At 38.7% G+C, this 22,669-nt stretch overlaps 1 protein-coding gene across 1 annotated transcript in view; it reads right to left on the bottom strand.

Moving 5' to 3' along the window:
* Positions 1–22,191, bottom strand: part of kcng4a (potassium voltage-gated channel, subfamily G, member 4a) — a 53,529-nt gene extending 31,338 nt beyond the window's left edge. The window contains 4 exon segments of the mRNA XM_020935060.2: positions 15,121–15,590; positions 15,593–15,761; positions 17,242–17,751; positions 22,150–22,191. Coding sequence (XP_020790719.2) covers positions 15,121–15,590; positions 15,593–15,761; positions 17,242–17,349 — 747 coding nt within the window. The 5' untranslated portion in view covers positions 17,350–17,751; positions 22,150–22,191.
* Between the last annotated feature and the right edge of the window lie 478 nt (positions 22,192–22,669).

Raw genomic sequence — 22,669 nt, 5'->3', positions numbered from 1 at the left:
ATAGCAGGTTTAGCTGATTGTGTATAAAATTCTGTTTATTGCCCAGAGATAATAGCCAGTCTGGCGCCACCTAGTGCCTCTGCTCAATTTAATTTCTCTCCAGTGACTAGGTCAGGAATCAGAATACACTAGACGGTTTGCAAGAACCCCAGAAAGGCGAGTTCGGAAGAGCCATACTGTGTTGGCAATGATTCCCGAGATTAAGGATTTAAAGAGAATGTTTGGTGAATTTTATCAAAGGAAAAGTTGTTATAGCCCTTCTTCCAGTGGTATTTGGGAAAAACTTAATATTCCAGTTAGCTCTGTTAGCTGAGCATTACATGCCACAACCAAATAGAAGCGAGTGGTTAAATAAAAAAAAATACCCACCTACCGTCGAGCAAACAAATTCTAATGCTGTGAGTTCAGATGGTTTCCACAAAGTGAAACTGGCTGATGAATCAGGCTACAGAGATAGACCAATTGATATCGGTATTAAATGGCTGATACATTGGGATGCTATTTGGACTTTTTTGCGTATTTGCTATGATCTCTAAATCACCAGCATAGGCCAAAGTTTAGTTTTAGTCAATTTCCTGCCTAAAGATACACAAACCTTTATTTTAACACTTTAATATGAAAAGATAGCTGCACAAAATGTAAATACATAGCTCTCTTAAAAGGTTTATGGTAAAAAAAAAAAAAGGCTGTTGGTGAGTTTGTAGTCAATTTAAATGATATAATTTGGGGAAAATAATCAACATCAGCTCCACATATTGACCCAAAAATATCGGCAGAGCTCCTTGGCCATTGGCTGCTCTGTATTTTAAACAATTGGTATCTCTATTACTGCCCCAACAACACATTTTTAGAAAGAAATAGATCCCATAAAAGTGAATGGTTAACTACATTAACAAGGTCTCACATTTTAACACACAGTGAAGCTATTTTGAACTAGAAAATCTCTTTTAAAAAAATCTAATAAGTGTACTTCCATATCTCTTTAAGTGATTAAATCATGTGAAGGAATATGAACCATAGAAAGTCAAATCAATAAACTTAAACAGGGGACTAATGACACCCAGACTGTCTACTTGAGCATGCCCTTTTCATCTGTAGCAGGTACTATAACATAATGTCCCAGACTGTGTTTAATCTTTGAACACCCCTCTAGGATTACACAGCGCTCCAATTTATCTGCGCAGTGTTTATAATATCATTCCTCCTTTTTTTAACTTCAACATTTTCTCCTCTTACACTTCCGTCTTCCTCTTTTTGGGCTTTCTTCCGAAACTGCAATCAGCCTGCGGTCTGCCCACTCCATAATCACTTACTCACATTGATTCTGTATCGACGCGCCCGCTCAAGTGCCAAGTCAATCAGGAAACATGCCCAAACCCACAATCTAGATCTTAACTTATTCAATATAGTCCTTTTGTCGCCCCATCTCAACACTGGAGCGACGCCCTGGGATGTAATTATCTGACTTCAAATCCCATTCCAATTTATAGCGTTAAACAGCATAAAGCGGGCTCCCCAATCACCCCCCAGACAGAACACAGTGAGTGAATTTGCATGAAGAAAAGCCTATCACCCGAAGAGAATATTAAAGACATGAATCTTGGTGACAGGCTGAACTAAAGCCGAAATACTTTGAAGCCTAAATAAATGAATCGCTTCTTTTTTTTTTCAGGAATAAACTTGAATTCTTGACATTTGAGCGGTAATAAAATGTAAACTCAATGTGACCCAGAGAATGTCGAGGGATTGTAAAAAGAGGTTGCGGAGGATTTATCAGGGCAGGCAGCATGAGCACAGGCTTATCTCCACAACCAATGAATATACAGGCCAAAAACCTTTAGCCAGATGGCAGTTTATATGGTCTGCCTTAACAAAATAGACGTTATCATAGGGACATGTCAGAAACGTGGGGTAAGTTAGGGACAGGCCAGAACAAAGGACATTAAGATAAGTATATATATATTTTTATCTGTTTTTTAATCCTAAACACTATGTTATTAATTCCAGCAGTTTGTGGAATGTCTCTCCCCACTCTTCATCCTCATCTTACAGGCCACATGTCCTTACTCGATCAGCCAGAACCACACGCTTTCACAAAACTTTACAAAGACGAGTGCATCTGGAGCTGTATCCTGTCTCCCTGAATTCAGAGGGTGTGGATTAACCAATCAGAGACCAATCAACTGTTTTTGACTTTAACAGACTGTGTCAATCTCTCTGATTGGTTAATCCATTTGTAAGTCACGCTTTCCAAAATCTGGTGGTTTACATGTAAAAAACGGGGGATAAAACAACACAGAGGACAGAGAAACAGCCTGGATTTTTTATCTCAGGTAAAAAAAGTTATATATTTTGTTCTGAATGTTAGGACAATTTGGGAGAGGAGATGTCTTCTGCATTTGAGAGATACTTAAAATTTGCAGCTGTGGTTGGACTGTCACAAGTTTGGATGGAAGATTTTCACCGAGATAAAATATTCTGGATTTGAACAGAATGCAGAAGGGAATTGCTGGTCAGGTGTGGTGCATACCTCTGAGTGACTTTATTAATTACTGTTATTTTCTTTATGGTTATGATTATTTGCCCTATTGTTACTTTGACTTAGTAGTTTTAGTATCCTTTAGTGTGATTCCTCCCTCTTGTGTTCAGTTTTGGTTAGTCCTACAGTATTTAAACATACCTGTTCCTTTGTCTGATGGGTTTGTTTTGTTCTGTTTAGTTCTTGTAAAGTTAACGCCAGTTGGGCCGAGCTTTTTGTTAAGTATTCTTTGTCTGATTTAGCTTTTGTTAAATGACTAGGGGTATAACGATGTCCAAGTCTCACGATACAATATTGTCACGGTATGAACCTCACGGTACAATATTTAATGTAATATCGTGGGAAAGCTCATGATATGGTGGGAAGTCTCAGCGATGTAACAATATCCAAAGCTGTCGATATATCTGTACGACATTTTCCCAAAATACATCACACAGTAAGATATTTATTGCGATATTTTGTGAAGGCTAACAAAACTGTTAATATGTTACTTTTTCCGCTTAAAATGCCTTGACAAGACTTAATCTAAAGAACTAAGACTTAAAAGTGCTCAGAACTGTTATTTCTTCATGTAGTCTACACTGAAATGGAGCAAAGGATCATGGTCTATGTAGTTTTTTAGCTATTGCCTTGTAATTTGATACATTGTGACGGTCCACGATATTATTGTGAGAACTTTGACGATATGATATCACGATATTTCAGTTATTCTTACATCCCTAGTAATGCCCTTTTTACATCTCTGTCCACGCCTTTCTGTTTGGTCCATTACATCAAGCAAAGTGTAACAAAGCCAAAGTAGTTTTAATAATATAAGAATAAGTCTTGATCAGCATATTCTATCAGGGTTATTGGTTGATATTAGTGGAGGTCACAGTGCACTCTTTCTGCTTATGTTTACATTTTTTAAACCTGGGTTAATTTCAGTTAATGATAATCAATTGGATCTAAATTGCTAACACACTGTGATAATGAGAGTCTGCAGGTATCCACATGTAATACGCTATAAATAGTCCCAGGGCTGTCTGGCAGGTGGTCCGCTGTACAAGATACATCACACTGAGCTCCAAGTGACAATATTGAATCAGTGTGGGATTTATGGGTGTAATTCTTAACACAACATAAAAACAGAATGTCATTATTTATCTGTCTTCCTCATTTCACATAAATATACTGACAATAGATATTCGGGTGATAAAATATTACATAATATAACTGTGCGAGGGAACCATATTCGATGTGTCAGTTGTGCTTGTGATAGCAAAAGTAACTAACAATCAATGACAATAAAGAAAACAATGCTTTTAAGTCCAGTCCAGTGCAATTTAGGAATACATTTGTTATATTATTGAGGATAAAATAAGATCTCATTCTCCAAGATTTGACAAGATAAAACGGCCACAAAAATGCGCACACATGATAATGATCTTGTGAGATTTTCTTTTACGAATTTACCATCTATGAGCAAAAAAAAAAAAGAAAAAAAAGATGGTTGAATATGATGAGTTACACTTCTTGGGAAGTGCCAAAAAGGGCTACAATTACAGCAAAAATATACAATTAATATATAAACATTTTGTAAAATAAATCAGAAATTGTGTGGTCAAAATTGTGAACTTAAAACCACAGTTTATATATTAAAATTTATGTCAAAATCTTCTGTCTCATATATATATTCTTTTCAGAGGATGCCCAAGAATTTGCATTTGGATGACATGGAAATATATTATTTTTGTCAAGCTACATCACTGTAAATAAAATAGCATTTTGTGAGATATTTACCACTTCCAGTTAAGTTCACCAATCCAAGCTAACACAAGAGTAAAAAACGATGTCTACAGAGCCCAAAATCTGTTTTCTCATACATATTTTATACCTCTATTTAAATTCTGTAGTGTATGTCCAGTTGCTTGTTGCATAAAAACACTGGCTATACAGATGGATGGGGTGTTTCATAAAGGGCAGATTGTGTATAGGGTACACACTTGGACATGGAGTGGAATAAGTTATTATGATTGAGCTTAAATCACAGCTGTGGGATAGAAGCCCCCTCATCCGAAGCTCTGAGCTCAGTGATATAATGTAGGGATCATCTGAGGACACAGGGCTCACAGAGACATACAGTATATAAGAAGAGAGAGGCTATTCGTCTTGTGTCCTGGCCTGTCCTGCTTTGGTAAAATAATTGTAAGTGTATTTCGATCATCATAATTATTAAGTAGGGATGTAACAATAACTGAAATGTCGTGATATAATTTCAATCAGAAGTGTCACATCAACATTGTGGGCCGCAAAATATTGAGGGAACTACATAGACCATGATCCTTTGCTCCATTTCAGTGCAGACTACATGAAGAAATAACTGTTATTAAGCACTTTAAAATCATAATTCTTTGGATTATGACTGTTGAGGACATTTTAAGGAAAACGTAGCATATTCACAATTTTATTAGTCTCCAAAAATGATCAATTCTATTATCTAAAATATATATTATTAAGTGGACTACAGAGATGTTAAAACCTTTTAGAACAGAGACAGTGTAATTTTACAATCAAAGATCAATCAAAACTCAAAATCAATTTCTGATTTGCAATCATCAGTACACTTTTATTTTATTAAAAAAATAAGGGACTCTCTCTAGATATGTCCAGTCTTAATTTGATTCAAAATGTATGCAAAACTCTCAGAAATAATCATTTGACTAGCTCCTTTCATTTTGTCCTCCATTGTTGTATCTATATATTTTTTTCACACTAGAACAGAGCCAGAGGGTGACTGCTGAAGAGAGCTTGAGGGATTTTGGCTCAGAGACAAACAATGAGGGGATTAAATATGATGGGATTCCTGCAGCGTTGGGCCAGGGATGGTCAGTCTGAATGTATGTGGCAGGTGGGTTTCAGCAAACCACCGAACAAAAACTCCCAGAGACACAGACGGACACAGATAGACAGAGACATGAAAGCAGAGGCAGGGAGGTATTTGTGTTTGGAGCCAAGCTGTCAGGGGCCACTGCAGCCGGAGTCTATGTATATGTGCAATAGAAGGAAAAGTTACATCATGTTTTGGTTTGTCAGGATGGACACTGCGTAAAGTTTAAAAGTGCAGCTGGTGGACTTTAGCTCCTGCTTGTCTCTGTGGAGATGTTATTGCATTGGCTGGAATGTTCCATAGTATGATATTGTTCACTACTGGAGTTTTTATTACTACAAACACTTTGATAAACATGTATTGTCAGAGTGAGCGGTCTCGCCTACAGAGCTGATCTGTAACTTGGCTTGGTAGCGCCACCTGATGGTCTCCTTGGATAAAGATAATTTAATACAGAGCCTAATGCCTACGTTGCCTAACCTCTACATTAAAGGGACAGGGGAAAAGGGACATTTCCTAGTGAGCCAGAGTGTTGGAGATGTGTGAAGATACTTTTTAAAATATTCCATCCAGTCCTTGTATTTGCAAAGGTTGCTGGTGCTAGGCTAGTGCATGTCAAGGGCCATAGTTAGCCTGTCACTAAAAACAGTCTTACCCACTCCACAAAACACCAGAAGCAAATCTATTATTACGCCAGACTGTCAATGTGAATGCTTGTGTTGATAGAATAATGTTTGAAATAAAACTATCCTTCCATCGCATGAATCGTCGCATGTTGAGGGACTATTTTCAGCAGCAGAGGAATTTTACTTTGCTGGTAAGATAGGTGCTAGGTGATATCAGTCTGCCGTTCCCAAACTTTCTATCAGGAAATACAATTCGCTGCTCCTGCTCAAACATAAATCCTTCAAATGCAAGGTTGGTTTTACTTCTAAAATTATTCTATTGACACAGACATTCACATTGACAGTCTGGTGTAATAATATATTTTTCTTCGGGTATTTTGTGGAGTGAGTAAGACTGTTTTTAGTGGCAGGATAACTATGGTCATAGACATGCACTAGCCTAGCACCAGTGACCTCTGCAAATACAAGGACTGGATGAAATATTTAAAAAAGTGTCTCTACACGTTTCCAACACTCTGGCTCACTAGGAAATGAGGTCCTATGTCCAAAATTTTGGACTGTCCCTTTTAAACATTTGGCATAAATATAACTGTAAATCATGACTAGAAATGTTATAGTGAAACCATTTAAAAATCCTGTCCTTTGGGACGTGGTGGTAAGTGTTCTCATTTTATATAGAGCTTTTCCATCTTCAAGGCACTCAAAGCAGTTTGGTCCACGCATAGACTGCTTCTAGCTTTGCAACGTGCACCCTATAGAATGGTACGCCTTCAGTGCCAAGTGTTTATCACCTTATTTGCTACTGTCATCTTCAAAGGTTAAAAATAAACCCAATTTTCCCGAAGGACTATGGAATAATACCTGTTTTGAGGAAAGAGTGTGTTCCTCTGGGCCCTGCTACTACATTAAACATGATAATGAGGCTAAAGCAGGGCATGTGATCACCCCCACCGTCTCCATAGATACTCCACCCGCAGCATTCTAGTCTTTCTGCTAAGACACGACTGCTCTGTTCAAGTGGTTTCAGTTGTCTTCTTCTATTACGCACAATGGTGACGCCCAAAGCTTCTGAACCTGACCTGTGACCCAACTGCTGCATGGTTCCACGAAATAAAGATACACCATGTATACTTTAAAGGAGCACTGTGTAACTTTTCTGGTGGAGGGTCACTCCTTGTCTCAAGGTGATGTTATTGCTTTGCTGAAACCGCCTGATTCATCAGCCGGTTTCAACTTGTGGAAACCATCTGACTTCACAGCATTAGGATTCGTTCGCTCGACAGTAGGCAGGTACTTTTTTATTTAACCAACTGCTGCTAGTTGGTCATGACATATGTAATGTGCCAAATCGCATAGGAAGAGTGCAATAACGTATTTCCCCTTGATAAAATTCACCAAACCATTCTCTTTGTTACGACTTTAAATCCTTGATCTTGGGAATCGTTGGTAACACAGAATGTATGGCTTCGTCTACATCCATCTCGACCATTTTGTTATTGTTGTGCTGTACCACAAAAAGGACCCAGACAGGCGCTTGAGTTTGATGTCATGGCTTCACAGCTCTTCACTTATTGGCCGGTGTGCAGTCTACAACTTCGGAGGTTCTTGCAAATCGTCTAGTGCAGGGGTGGGCAAACAACGGCCCGGGGGCCGTATGCGGCCCTTTAAACCTTTTAATCCGGCCCGCCAAACTGGAATAAATTACAATAATAAACCTTGTTGATGTTTTATTTTTCATGCATTTCCGGCGTTTCCCAGTAGATGGCGCACTATATAAATATACATTGAGGTGCGGCGTATGTTGGCCGCAATGCGTTATGGGAAAGTGTTCTTACAGGAGTTATTCGGACCATGAGTGAAGTAGTAGTGTTCAAGATATAACTTTGCACTGCTTCCATTTTGAGTTGATAAAAATCAATCACAAGGACTTTATAGATGTTGTGTTATAGGAGTTAATGCACAGAATGTCTTAAGAGTCTTGATAAATTGCACGTGGTTTTATAGCGTGGGTTGTGTTTGATAGTAAAATCTAATTCCTCACAAGTCATCTTCGCCTGTGGGGTGCAGTGGAGCGGATCTGTTGATTTTTTGTGTGTTGCTGATCTTTGAAGACAATGTAGTAGTACGTAGTGCGCTTCCTACATAAGCGTTAATACAAATATAATGCAGCTGAGCTCCTAACACGATATGTCCTGTGTTCTGTCCGGCCCTTCAGGCAAATTTTAGGACCCTATGTGGCCCGCGAGCCAAAAGGTTTGCCCACCCCTGGTCTAGTGTATTCGATTCCTGACCTAGTCGCTGGAGAGAAATTAAATTGAGTGGAGGCACTAGGTGGCATCAGCCTGGCTAGTTCCACAGTATGGCGTTAAACAAATATATGTTATATTTTTTTACTTCTCAAAACTACCTCAAAAGCATGCATTATTACTGTGAGCAGCTCCACTTCTCCTCAGATCTGGTCTGTAACTTGGCCTGGTGATGTGAGCTGCTGCTGTCTCCATGGAGATAGTTAAATTAAATGCCATACTGTAGAACATTTCAGGAAAAAAAACAAAACAACACGAAGCAACTTGTGGGCCCTCTACCAAAAAAGTTGTACAGTGCACCTTCAATTCAGTCAATTCTGTTAGTCTTGTGTTTAATTACTCAGAAATACCTTCTTACAGTGAAAAGCCAAGTTATGAATCAGGTCTATAAAAGAGACCTCTCAAAGTACGGATGCAAGTTTTTATAAGTGTAATAAATGCTTTTATTTTAGCCTATTTGTTGTCTGAAATATCATAGACTGAACTAATTTCATCTATAAGAAAATAGTGTTGTGAGTGTAGACCCAATCCTGAAACAGTAAAGATGCCATAGTTTCCACATTGTTTATGACTCTGCAATCTCCCAGCGCAAAGGTAAACATTTCTAGCCCTAAATAACATTGAGGATGGTGAAATGTCTCACTATAATAGCAAAAGTGTGTACATCTTCAACAAAAAGCAGTTCTTACAGGCAGCGTTTTGCATCCATTCTTGATAAACTGTCAGTTCTAACGTTCACAGCGGCACATTTCAAAAGAAAACTCTCACAACTTACTATAAGGCATATGTTCCACCACAAAACTGTCACTCAGCATCACCATACTAGTACATCAATACACAATATCTCATTCTACTGAGTTCTCGCTTCTTTCACTAGAGTTGTCAGTGCTGTCTGTCAAACATAATATTATAGACCTTTTAAAATCCTGTGTCAGAGTGTTCAAAAGGCAAAGTGAAGCTGACAGAATAGATTTCAAAGATTAACTGAACACATCTAAATGCTAATGGTTTTATAACAACAATTACCACAACTGAATTACAAATATTACTTTTGTGTCTCTATTAAAGGTGCAGTGTGTAACTTTTTTGCCAGATGGTCCATCAAATACTTTTCTCCATGGCGATGTTATTGCTTTGTATGTTTCACAGTGTGCCATTTAATCTTTCTGTCTTCACGGAGACCAAACAAGACCTAGTTACAGGTCAGATCTGTAGGTAACCCCGCCCACAGTCAGAATGCCTGTTTTTTTTTTAGGTATTTTTGTGCTATAAAACCACCTGTAAATGAATAAATGTAAGAGCTGTTTAATGTCACTGTGGAACATTCCAGGCAAAGTACTGACATATCCAAAGAAACAAGCAGGTAACTGACCCCTAACCAAAAGGTTACACAGTGCACCTTTAAGAAGGATGGAAAAATAAAAAATTAAATTCTGGCCTCAAAATTGTCTTTGAGCTTCACAAAATGTAAAAAAAAAAAAAAAAAAAAAAAAAAGTAAAAAAAATTGAAGTAAAATTTATGATCAAATATGTAATATATCTGTAGATGAAATCTAGGATTTGTCCAGTAAAATCTCAAATCTGTATTTTTTCTTTGCCAAAAATGTTTAGAGTCTATCATAATTAGGGCTGGGTATTGCTATGAAGTTGCCGATACGATACATACCTCGATACATGGGCCACGATATGATACATATCTCGATACAATGCAATTTCAAATCGACACAATATATTTCAAAATTATTTGAAATGGTTCAATGAAAAAAATAATGGCTAAATCATGGCCATGATAGAAAAAGTCTTTGTTAAACCATTTCTTGTGCAAAGTTAATATGAAAAATTCTCATTTTAATCATCAAAACAGTGAAAATGTCAAATGTGCCACATAAACGAGTTTCCTTCCACTAAACTAGCAACAAAACTGTAGCACTGTAATAAAATAATTTAGTAACATATATCAAAATATACATCGATACAGCAGCTCACAATATCGATACTGTATCATCACATTAAACAATACAATATATTGATATTTTGATATTTTTGCACAGCCTTAATTATAATCTCTTCTTGAATTAAAAAATAACCTAAAACACAAATGTAAATGTTTTTAAACCAGGCTCTGGTGTGAATCACTTGTATCTGAGTGGTTTTCTATTGCTTGCTTTATTTCCTTTGATTTTTCATATTGTGGTGATATTCTGAAGTTACTCCCAGTTTCCCCATTGAAATCACATGATGTTCCACTTCACTTTTGCCTCCAGCTGCCTCCATGCTGGAATTTAGAATGTTTTTTGGTTTACACATATTTAAACATTTCTATATCTGTTTGCCTGTAGATTTGGGATACAGCTTGGTCCTATCAGAGGCTGTAAAAGGCCTGTGTCAAAGCTCTCACTCTCCTGTATGAGTCTGCAGTGTCTCTGAATCACAAGCCTGTGCTCTAAATGTCTAAATGCCCACTCAGCCTGCTCCATCTGTGATCCTGTGACCGCCACCAGACCAGGGGGGAGCTCCAGCAGCTTTCTCCAGCTCATCAGCCATTCATCAGTGGGTGCCTTCCTCTCATACTCTCTCCTGTACCGGGGCTTTTGGCTGCCCGGGAACGCTCATATCAAAATCAATACTAGGTTAATGCTCCGGGTGATGTCTCTAGAAGTATGGCTGGCACACACATACAGCCAGAGGACACATTTTCTTTTTTTGTAGAATTGAGTCTTGGCTCTTAAAGCTGTCTGAACCATGAAATGCTCAAGTTTTGAATCCACCCCAGACAGACTTCATATGTTGGAGCTCTAATCCGGCTGACAAAAGTTAGAAGAATATCTCTAGAGGTGCCCAAAGTACTGTCCAGCTTTGACATCATTTTAAGATAGGAAAATAAAAGTCTAATTAAACTGAACAGAGTTGCCCCTTTAATAGTGATTAACATATCAATAATTAAGTTTTATAAATATATAGAGCAGCGGTTCTCAAAGTGTCCCTGGGCATCCCTGGGCCAAATTGTGATAATGCTGATCATTACTTAAAGGGACAGTTCAGAATTTTGGACATAGGACCTCATTTCCTAGTGAACCAGAGTGTTGGAGATGTGTGGAGACACTTTTTTAAATATTCCATCCAGTTCTTGTATTTGCAGAGGTCGCTGGTGCTAGATTAGTGTATGTCAATGGCCATAGTTATCCTGCCACTAAAAACAGTCTTACCCACTCCACAAAACACCCGAAGCAAATATATTATTACACCAGACTGTTGATGTGAATGTCTGTGTCAATAGAATAATTTTAGAAGTAAAACCAGCCTTGCATTTGAAGGATTTATGTCTGAGCAGCAGCGAGTTGTTTTCCTCATAGAAAACTTGGCAGCGGCGGACTGATATCACCTAGCACCTACCTAACTTACCAGCAAAGTAAAATTCTGCTGCTGCTGAGAAAATAGTCCCTCAACATGTGACGATTCATGTGCTGCAAGGTTAGTTTTATTTCAGACATTATTCTATCAACGCAGACATTTACATCGACAGTCTGCCATAATAATAGATTTACTTTGGGTGTTTTGTGGAGTGGGTAAGACTGTTTTTAGTGGCAGGATAACTATGGCCATTGACATGCACTAGCATAACACAAGCAACCTCTGCACTCTGGCTCACTAGGAAATGAGGTCCTATGTCCAAAATTCCAGACTGTCCTTTAACTACTATAATTATATACAGTCCCCAGTGTATAATTTTGATGTAAACAATAGTCACACAGTAAATGTGGTTTTATACATACATATTACATTTATACATAGTTTCTCCTTAAATTTGTTTTGGGGATAGATAGAGGGTCATTGAAGTTTTTCATACTGATAAGCGGTCCCTGGGCTCAAAATGTTTGACATACCCAGGTCTAGAAATCCTATTATAATAAAAGATGTGTATCCTTCTCATCAAGTAATGTATTAACTACTTGCTAGAGTCTACACTTGTGGGCTGAACATCTCATGTTTACAGCTCATGTTTACAATGCTGTTGCAAAGTTACTGGAAAAAATAAATAAAAATCTTGGGATAATACAGATTAATGTGACATGTTGTTTATGTTTCCTGCATTGTCTCCAGTTCTTTATTTCATCTCTGTATTAGTATTGATTGGTATCAAGTACTGGAAAGTACTCAGAGCTCAAAAGATTTTAATGATATTGGAACTCATTATGAAAAAGAACAGATGCACTTCTGGCACAGTCATTTTAAGAGACAGGTCTAGTCTCTCTCTCTGCACTGGTTATAAAATGTTATAAAAGATTGGCCATTAATTTCTGCCTTATCTCCCTAACAGCCAAACATACTAACAAAGCCCCACACATCAGACACAACAAAGGACTCAAGGACGCCACTTCACTGTAGTGTAAATGAATGCAGGATTCACAAAGCTTCAGATCGGTCACAGTGTATAAGCTCTGTACCACTGTCAATTCATGGTGGCGGCCATGACAGTCTGATGTGTCTCTTCTTAAGTGTGAAATTGAGTGTGCGTCCAAACGCGAGTGTCTTTGTGTGTCTGATACAGTAAGGACATTTCATTATTCCCAAGTGTTTACTGACAGAGAATGGCCAGGCCTGACTGAGCAGCTTTGAGCTTCATTATTCAGTGCTTTGGACAGACAGAATTCACAAGGCACATGCTATGACTACACACTGCACGCCTGTCCCACTGGGAGATTTAAGCGGCTGTGACGACCGGGAGACATTCAGGCAATAGTTGACAATTTGGCAGCAAGCGTTACCATGTTCATTCAGGACCAAAATAACTCTACGGTGCACTCTAAATAGACCACAAACAGGAAAGTTGTGAAATGCTTAAATCATCCAAATTATAAACTTCAGAATAAATGATTCTCTGGGCTGTAAATTAACTCTGGCAAAAGTCACAATCAATCTTTTGTAAATTAGAGCTAATTCATGGAGCCTATTACACTGAAGCATAATAAATTAGCAAAGGAGATCAGCTCTGGTGATAAGTTACAGAGGATGGATTTTCTTATAGAAAATCTGATACTCAATTTAGCAAGACTATTCAGTGAGTCATTTAGTGTAGTGCTACATCATGCTAACATGTGTAGTGTGATCAGATGAGGGAAAGACACAAATGAAAATCGATTGGGCTGATTAGATTTCTTGAGCCATTCCATAGAATCTCAGAGTAATTAAATAATTAAGGCATTTAAGGTCCTATATTATGCAATATTGACTCTTGTGAGCTTTAAACCATGTTATAATGTTGCTACCTCCTCAGAAACAAACGCTAAGTTGTGTTTTGTTTCATTCACACATATTTATTATTAGTCTGTCTAAATCTCCAAATTTCAGAATGCTCTGCTGTATCTTGTCAAGTTATATAGCGGTGGCTTTCAAGTTAACAGCTACATTTAACTATAGTTCAGTAGAGGTTGGCAATTCCAGGTCTAAAATAATCCAAATGATTCGGCAGCAGCTCAGTTGGTAGAGCATTTGTCCACTGATCTAAAGATTGGCGGTTCGAATTCCGCTCTCATCATAAAACATCACTGGTTGAGTGGTCAGATCCACTGACCCACAAGTTGGCTGATGTGATTCCAGCCCCTCAGATGAATGCTGTTGTTGTTTCCTTGGGCAAAACACTTAACCCACCTCACCCCCAGTGTCTGCATACACTGGTGCATGAGTGTGTGTGTGAATGGGTGAGTGGTCCCTTGTTGTAAAGCACTCTGAGTGCCTTGAAGGTGGAAAAGCGCTATAGACAAATGTGACCATTTACCACTCTAATGTATTACCACATGAAATCACAAGGAGGAACAGAGAGTTTTCTGTTTCAGAGAAGAACTCAGCCTAAATATGCAGGATTTGCGTTTTAAACATGTGTAAATGAAACAAAACACAACTCCAGGTATGTTTGTGATGAGGAGGCAACATTACCACAGATCAGAAAATAGTGTAAAATAGGTCCGTTGAAAGGTAACAATGTTCACAATGTTTTGAAAAATTATTCAGCAGATGAAATGGTCTATCTTTTTGTGTTTTATCATTCATAAAAGTTTCATGTTGTATGAGCCGTGTTTTTTATTTAGTCTTTTTAACCAATTGACCTTTCTAAGCGCTGTTTCATTTTTGCTTTGACAAACAATAGTGTCTTTTTGGCCTTTTGTAATTTCTAAATTCTGGTTTAAACTGAGATAACAGCATTACTTTACTGCATGTTTAGCCCAAAAGGTGCAATAAAAAATGTAGTATGCATAGGCCTGTCACGATAACAAATTTTGAAGCGTGATATATTGCTACTGTAAACAATATTTGTGAAACTACTTTATCAAAGTGACAACTGACAATAATACAGTGTTTTGTTTTGTTTTTTGTGTAGTTTTTTTGTGTAGTTGTGTGTTTTGAGAGGGGTGGGATGTGAGTGGGTCTTTTTTGTTTTTGTTATGTAAAATTTCAAAATTGGAAAAAAAAGAAATAATAAATCTACTGTATAATGAGCTGCAACAAATAAATAGCAAAATGAAGCAATAATTAACCATATAAGTGACTTATTCAACACGCTACAGATCAAATCTTATCATATAACAACCAAAAAATACCCCAAATCTGCCCAACTTTGCAAAGAAATTGAATTGTACACACGATACTGAATACTAAGCCTGAAAATGTATTATTCCAGCTTTCAGGTACTGAACGATAAGTCGATATTATAATTATCGTGACAGGCCTAAACATGCACATTGTATCTGGTATAAAAACATGATATTTCACATTTACACTTACCCTGTCCTCCTCCTCTCTCAGATCCGGCATAGTCCCGATGCACAGGCTCACCACTGTCACTGCCACCATGATAACTGACATACAGGCGAAGATCTTGCCTGGTAAACCTGATTGCGGGTTCTCCACCATGTCTCTGAGCCAGTTCATCACCTTCCTGTAGCGGGTCTCCTCCACCGGGACCCTCTGCATGGCGTTCCTCTGCCTCCTCTCCTCGTCCCTCCTCTCCTGCTCGTTCACCTCCTCTATCCGAGTGTACATCTTTCTTTTACAGCACCGCTCCATGTACGCCATCTCCACGCCCCAGTACGTCAGTTCGTCGTGCAGAGACAGAACGCACATCTCTCTGAGTAGACGCAGTTTGCCTGCCGCCAGGAAGTTGAGAATGACTCTGAAGGCGGAGGGCGAGCGGTCGAAGAAGAACTCCTTTCGCGCTTCGTCGTAGTCATCGCAGACGTTGGCGATGTCCTCGGCGAGCGGCAGCCGCACAGACGACCCAGGCGCGTGAGGGGGAACTGCTCCAGGGTGCTCCAGGGGAAGGTGTAGCGGTTTCCCCCCACGTTGATCACTGCTAACAGGGCGTGGTCGATGGACAGCAGGTCCTCAGGTCGGCGGATGAACTGAGCCCTTTGGTAGTAGACGCCCTGTGAAGAAAGTAAACAAAAAGAAGGTTGAACATCGCAATTTTCAGATGTTTTTCGTAGGCTTGTCACAGTAATTACAATATATTGACTTGTTGTTCAATATATGATAGCTGGAACAATATATTTTGAGGCTCAGTATTTATCATGTGTATAATTTCTTTGTAAAATTGGGGAGATTTTGAGTATTTTTGTAGTAATACAAGAAGATATGAGCCGTAAAAGGTTGAATAAGTGACTTTTATGGCTCATTATTGTTTGATTCTGTTATTTATCTACTGCAGCCCAGGCTTTTAGTGATAATGTCTATTTAAAAATGATTTACTGGGATTATCCTGCTTTCTGACAGTGGCATGAAGTAGTTTTAATATTATTATTTATTGCAGCATATCTTTGTAGCAATATATCATGCTTCAAAATGTGTTATCGTGACAGACCTAATTTTATGTGAAATTGATATTGTTGACATTTCTGCACTTGTGGTTACCAACATCAAAAAACTACTACTGTCTACAAATGAGTAAAATTTATGAGTGATTAAGTGATTATTCCAATAACACTTCAGAAATGTGTTGAAACTTGCCCATAACTGTGTCTTGTTTTGAGGTTCAAGTTACTCACAAATGTGAAAGTTAGACAGCCTTCTTATTACAGACGATACACTTTCATTTAGCAGATTTCTCTCTCTAGACAATATACCTCCAACCACCTATTATTGAAAACAGTATTGCGTCTTTTTCAGTTCAGAAGCCAGACAAAATAAGGTTCAAACATTCTGGTTCAGCGTGCTTTTAAAACTGAGTTGGCACAGTGGAATATTGTAATCAGGTTACGAATAAATTGGATTGTAAAATCTGTCCACAAAACTAAACTGATCTAGCAGTGCAGATTGTAAAAGGGCTTTAGAGTATTATCTAGGTAAGTTAAAACGACTTAAATTAAGGACATTTTACTATTTGAGTAGATTCAACTTGACAAGTAAAATTGTCTATCATTGGAATAAGTGTGTTTTTCTTTATTCAAGCAACATTACTGCCTTTAAATAACTGCTTCTCCTGTTTATCTATTTCTTTCATTTGTTTTTGTGTCTGTCTTGATCAATGTGAAGCGTCTTTGAGAGTCATGAAAAGCGCTAAACAAGTGTTATGTATTATTATTATTATTATTAACATTAGATTTGTTTATAATTTGAAGTGCAAAGATATTCTTTAGTAGTTTTTTTAGATTTAGTTTTTCTTATCTTAAGTGTAGCCAGATGTATTTTCATATTTTAAGTACAAAATGTCTCGTTCCACTGGAAGATCATTTTACTTGTCAAATGAAGTTTACTCAAATCATGATAAAACTTTCTTAATTCAAGTAATCCTAATTAGGCTAGATTTAAGTTTTTGCAGTGTAGTACATTTCTCTCAGTTTCAACAATTCAACACTTATTCAAAACAAAAACAAACAAAAGCTCTTCCCACATGTGGCTGTTCCTCACCTTGATGGTCTCAGTCTCTGGGATCTCGGTGAAGATGCGGTCGAGGCTGCTGTCGTCGCTAACAGAGAGATTGCTAAAGTCATGGTTGGCGTTGCTGATGATGGGCATGACGGCATCTGGGACACGCGCTGCTCACCTCGAGAGCAGCTCAGGCAAAAACGAGCGTCACTGGATGGACCCTGCAGCCCTTAGAATCGCCAGAACTCTACGCATGTAAATCCAGAAAATATGGCTTCCTTCTTTTTCCTTCAAAGCACTGAGGGGATGAGCTATGGCTTTGACTTCCAAATGGCAAAGTTCAGACTGCAGAGTGTCTGGTCAGCTACAGTCACGCTATTTGTAGATCAGTGGGTAATCCTGCCTCGGAAAAGGGAATCCTGCATAGAGAGTGTGTTAGGATTGATCAGGGGCAGAGCTGCATAAATCTGATGCCAATTGTGTTGTGCCCAGGGAGCCGGGGGTGTCCTGTGTCTGGCAGGGCTAGGGAAGGCCTGCGCTCATCATGGCATCCTGCAGAAAACAACAGAGGGAGATGTGAGGGTTTCAAACAGCAGAGTGTATGATTGGATTCGCACCTGATGAGTTGACAGGTGAAGGGTCAGTACCCAGATAAGCATTCATATGTGAGGTGGAACATTATGGATTTAGGGTTGATTAATCAGTAAATGGTCAAGTCAGGTAAAGCCAAGTTTATTCATAAAGCAGATTTAAAAACAACCGCAGCTGCCCCAAAAGCTGGACAAATCCAATGTAAAGTGCAATCTAATATACAAAAACACAATAAAACAATACAATACAAATGGTGTCATAATCGTCTAATTATGAGGAATTTTCTGGACAACAGCAAATAAGAGAAAGCCTAAAGTGGATTAGGTTGAGTTTTTGAAGCGACGTGAACCTGTGTTTTCACTTATGAAGATGCTGTTTAATACTTCTCTGTCTTTAATCAAGCAAGAATTTCGTTCATTGGCTCCAGCCCTTATATGTGCCAATTTAAAATCAGGTTTTAAGAATGAGACACATTGTCAATCTAATCTCCTCAAATGACAAGCTGAAAAATGACTTCAAAGAGCTTAATTTGGTGTTTTTATAACAGGTCACTTCTGCATTACACAGCTCTATTAAGAACCTTCAGAAGCAGGAGAAAGGTTTGATGATATTTTCTCTGAACAAATCTTCTCTCTGCACTAAATTCCAAGAAATTGAAGGTGTAACATTTATTGCTCTTCCAGTTCAACCACAACCATATGTTAGCTTTTGGGACCAGCAGATATAGTCCTACAACCCCTGTGGCTAAACTTTCATTTCATTGAATACATTGAATAAAATCTTGAGATTTTTGGACAGTTGGGACATGTCTGAGCTAACTGTCTGATATGCAGTAAAGTAAAGGTAAGTCATCTGTAAATCGGCTGTAATATGAAAGGCTAGTGTTGATTAAAGAAATTCTTGGTCCACTAAAGACTTGCCCTGTGCATCGGCTAAAAGGGTGCATCACAAAACTATCTCTTATCAGAAAATATATTTGATTCAACTGCACTGACTAATATTTTAGCTCCTTAATCTTTGCATGTTTATTTCACAGTGTCATAAGCCGTCTGTAATGATTGCTATTGTTTATTTTATTTTAATTTATTTTCATTGTCTCATTGTGCACTTTTAGCTCTTTGCACATGTTTTTCCAATGTCTTTTTAACTACAAATGGCAACTACATTAACCCAGGGGTCTCCAACCTGTAGCTCGGAGCAATACTATGAACTCTCCATCCCCTTCCAAGTAGCTCGCCAAGGGTTTTCTGAATTATATGTATTGTGCTGAAATTAACTACAATTTTGTTAATGAAATGCCTATTACCACTGTATATGTATCATTTCGATGCCTAACTCTGTGCACTAATAAATGGATAATCTTTCTTTTTATAGCTATATAACTGTGCCCCCTGTAAGGCTGCGGCTCTTATACAAAAATTTCCGTGAGTACCAAAATTAAAGTAGCTCACAGGAGGAAAAAAGTTGGAGACCCGTGCATTAACCTAACCTAAAACTAAACCTAACTAAAAATATTAGTACAACTGTATGCAAAAAGAAAGAATAAACAGTCTATTCCCAAATGTCCAGCTAAACAAGTCCAGGCCCTCTCCTTTCTGCTGTTCTCCATTTAAACCCATTATACTCCTAGTCAAAAAATATAGCAACTAATAAAAGTTTTGGTCAACTAAGACACCATCAACCAATCAGTTAAAGACATACAACCCCAGTAATATGAAGGCCTATAGTTTAGACCAGGTAGATGGCATTGGAGCAGAGGCCATATGAGGATGAAAGTGAAAGACAGACACCGTTATAGAAAATGGCAGAAAACACTTTAGAGGTGGAGAGTACGAAGAGCACACCTCACTAAGACTGCAGTACTGTGGCCCCTCCCTCTCATTCTCTCTGGAAACAAGACAGACAGAGAGATCTGAGCTGCAGCTGTAACAAGAGGGCTATTGTGGTCACTCAGGTTGAACAAAAGAAAAAACTGTATGACCCGTTTAGGACAGGGCTGTTCTTTATGGCAGGTGTGAGAAAATGAGCTGGGACTGAAAAGAACATTGTGAGAACAGTGAGTTATTAGCTGCAAGACTGACTGCAAACCGCGTTACAAACACCAAACATTAGCTCCCAAATGGTTTCCTGGCTCTGAAATTGAAGTGTAAACTTATTGGCAGCCTGGCTTGTCCGAGTTGTACAGGAGGATTTGTTGTGTGTTAAAGTCTCAGATATTTTGTGTCAATCCAATTCTATATTTCTACACCAACAGGTCTGTTTCACCATCCAGGGCTTCATTCCCGTTGTTTATATTGTTTATGAGAAACAAAAACTGCAATGGACAAACAATTTTTATTACCAGAAAAGTGGCCTCTGCCAACCCACTGACCACATCACAAAAAAGCAAACAAAGGGTCTTCTAATTCTGAAAAATGCTCCATCCAATCAGCCAAAAGCTCATAACAATGAAAAAGAATCTAAAAGCTAAAGTAACTGACCACTAGAGGAGTTCTTATTTTAAGAAGTCCAATTGAAAAGATTGATTTTACTAGTCAATATTTGCACTACAATCCATGCAGTATGCAGTACTGTAAGTACCTCTCTGATCCAGTATTAAAGAGCCCATATTACACAAATTGTTGATATTGTTTCCTCATCACAAACAGAAAACACTCTGTTCCACCTTGTGATGTCATGTAATACAGGACATGCTCCACTCACTAGAATCATTTGGATAATTCCAGCCCTGGAATTGCCTGCCTCTATTAAAGACCGGTGTTAACTTGAAAACTACAACTTCAAGACATCACAAGGTGGAACAGACCATTTTGAGCTTAATAAGAAAAGGTTACTCAAACATATGTGAATGAAACAAAACACAACTACGAGGTAATGGCATTATAACACGGCTTAAAGCTCACAAGAGTACATTTTGAGCAACATTAGACCTTTAAAATATTCTTGCAGTAGTGTGGAAACATTACTGTTGCAACTTTGAATTATCAAAATCATAAAACCAGGGTTAAAAAACCCATAATAAAAATGGCTTGGGTCTCAGGAGGGGAATTTCCTCTTGGAGGAAATATAACTCTATGGACCATGTAATTTTTAATGTAATAACTTGATTCTCAATAGCAATAAGGTAATATGAAAGAATAATACGTAAGGTTTCAGAGGATTGTATGGGCTGCTCGTATCTAGAGAGGAAACCATAAATAGAATGAAACAGAAAATACTGCTTCATAAATCTGTCAGCTCAATGATTTGACATTGAACAACAATCATGTATAATTTCAAAAGATCTCAGTGTCCTCTTGTTTTGCTCTTGGAAAAACAACTCATATCACATTAAGAGCTAATCAGAGGCTTTGAACAGTGGCTGCATGGAAAATGAGGTAAATGAGGATTTATAGACCGACTGAAAAGGCTGAAACATCTGGAGCTGTCCTCGGAGAGTTCTGTTGGCTTATAGCATCACATCTGTTCTGCACTTTCCTTGAACTTTTCCTGTCACTTTTACATAACAAATTCCAATATATTCAAACTTGCCTCTCGTGCACTGTACATGCTGAACCTTCACCTTGCCTTTTCAGAGTACACAAGTCAGAACTGGCGCATAACTTTGGCCGGATGTGTGAATGGAGAAGCAGTCAGCTGAAGCATTGTACCATGGCTATTCTAGACTTTGGTATAAGATCCTGTAGTGAGAGCCAATAAATCACTTCTGTCACAGCCCTGGTGTTTCATTTCCACCTCACACAAGGCAAAGGGAGCTCCATGAAGTATTTATTAATCACTTTTTATTCCCTCTGGCTGTTGTTCCTGAGTGAAAAGTTAATTGAAGAAGCTGAAATGTCTTCACAGGTTTAAGAATGTGCAGCAGCAACTTGAATTGGAATTCGACAAAAGAAATTTCCTTTTGCATTGAGAATAGAGGCTTTTCCTGGAGTTGGAGTCATCCTGTATTCCGCTTTGAGTCAGAGAGAAAGAGAGAGAGCTTATATAAAATTCATGGCCAAGTCAACAGTGACTGCATTTGGAGCTGGTGAATGGACCCATGTCTCATTTCGGATCACGTTACCTTCTCTACGCAACCAGCAAAACTGGAGACAATGCGCTTTAAACAAATTACGCACGGAGTTTTGCCGTTCAAGTGCCTTGTTCATATTTACTATGCAGTACAACGAGTGTATGCAGATAATTTATAACAGCCAAAGAGTGATGGGCTGGGACAATAAGGCGGTTTTCAGCACTGACAAAAAACATATTTGATTAAAAAAAAAAGATAAACCCTCGTTAAATAAACCTAAAGAATAAGTTGGGACACACGACTTCCCAAACCCCATCTCCTCGGACAAGTTTGAAGCGCATACTGACCTCGACGCATCCGGGCAGCAGCCGCCAATTCCCCGCGTAAAAAGCTTACCGTGGCTCCGGTCCTTCAGCTCAAAGCCGCTGTATCCCCTCTGTGCACGCCGTGAGGACTGAGCCGTCTCTCCGGTCTTAGCATGATCCGCTCCGGGTGAGGACAAGCGCACACAGAGCAGAGCGGAGACTGTAACTGTGAAGGTGTCCCGTCTGAGTCCGGACCCGTAGTGCTGCGCCAGGAGCGGGAGGGGGCGGGTGAGAGGAGAGGGAGCGGCGGTGAGCAACAGAGCACCCAAGTTGAAGTTTGCGTAAAGGAGGTGACACGGACTGACAGCATCACGTGAGATGCGGAGAGATGCGTCCCGTAGTGGGAAAGAACCACATTTCACGGCGCTGAGTTTCATTTAGATGTACAAATGATATCAAGGACACCGCGGAGATGTGTAATTGTCCATGATACTAAATCGCTCGCTTTGCACATTTGCAGCGGGCGCGGTTCTCCCTTAATCACCCCTGACATTATGCATAC

Source organism: Boleophthalmus pectinirostris, unplaced genomic scaffold (genome assembly GCF_026225935.1).
Source record: "Boleophthalmus pectinirostris isolate CB_2022bp ecotype Guang Dong unplaced genomic scaffold, ASM2622593v1 HiC_scaffold_2, whole genome shotgun sequence".
NCBI classification, from domain to species: domain Eukaryota; kingdom Metazoa; phylum Chordata; class Actinopteri; order Gobiiformes; family Gobiidae; genus Boleophthalmus; species Boleophthalmus pectinirostris.
This window is presented reverse-complemented; position numbering and strand designations above follow the sequence as displayed.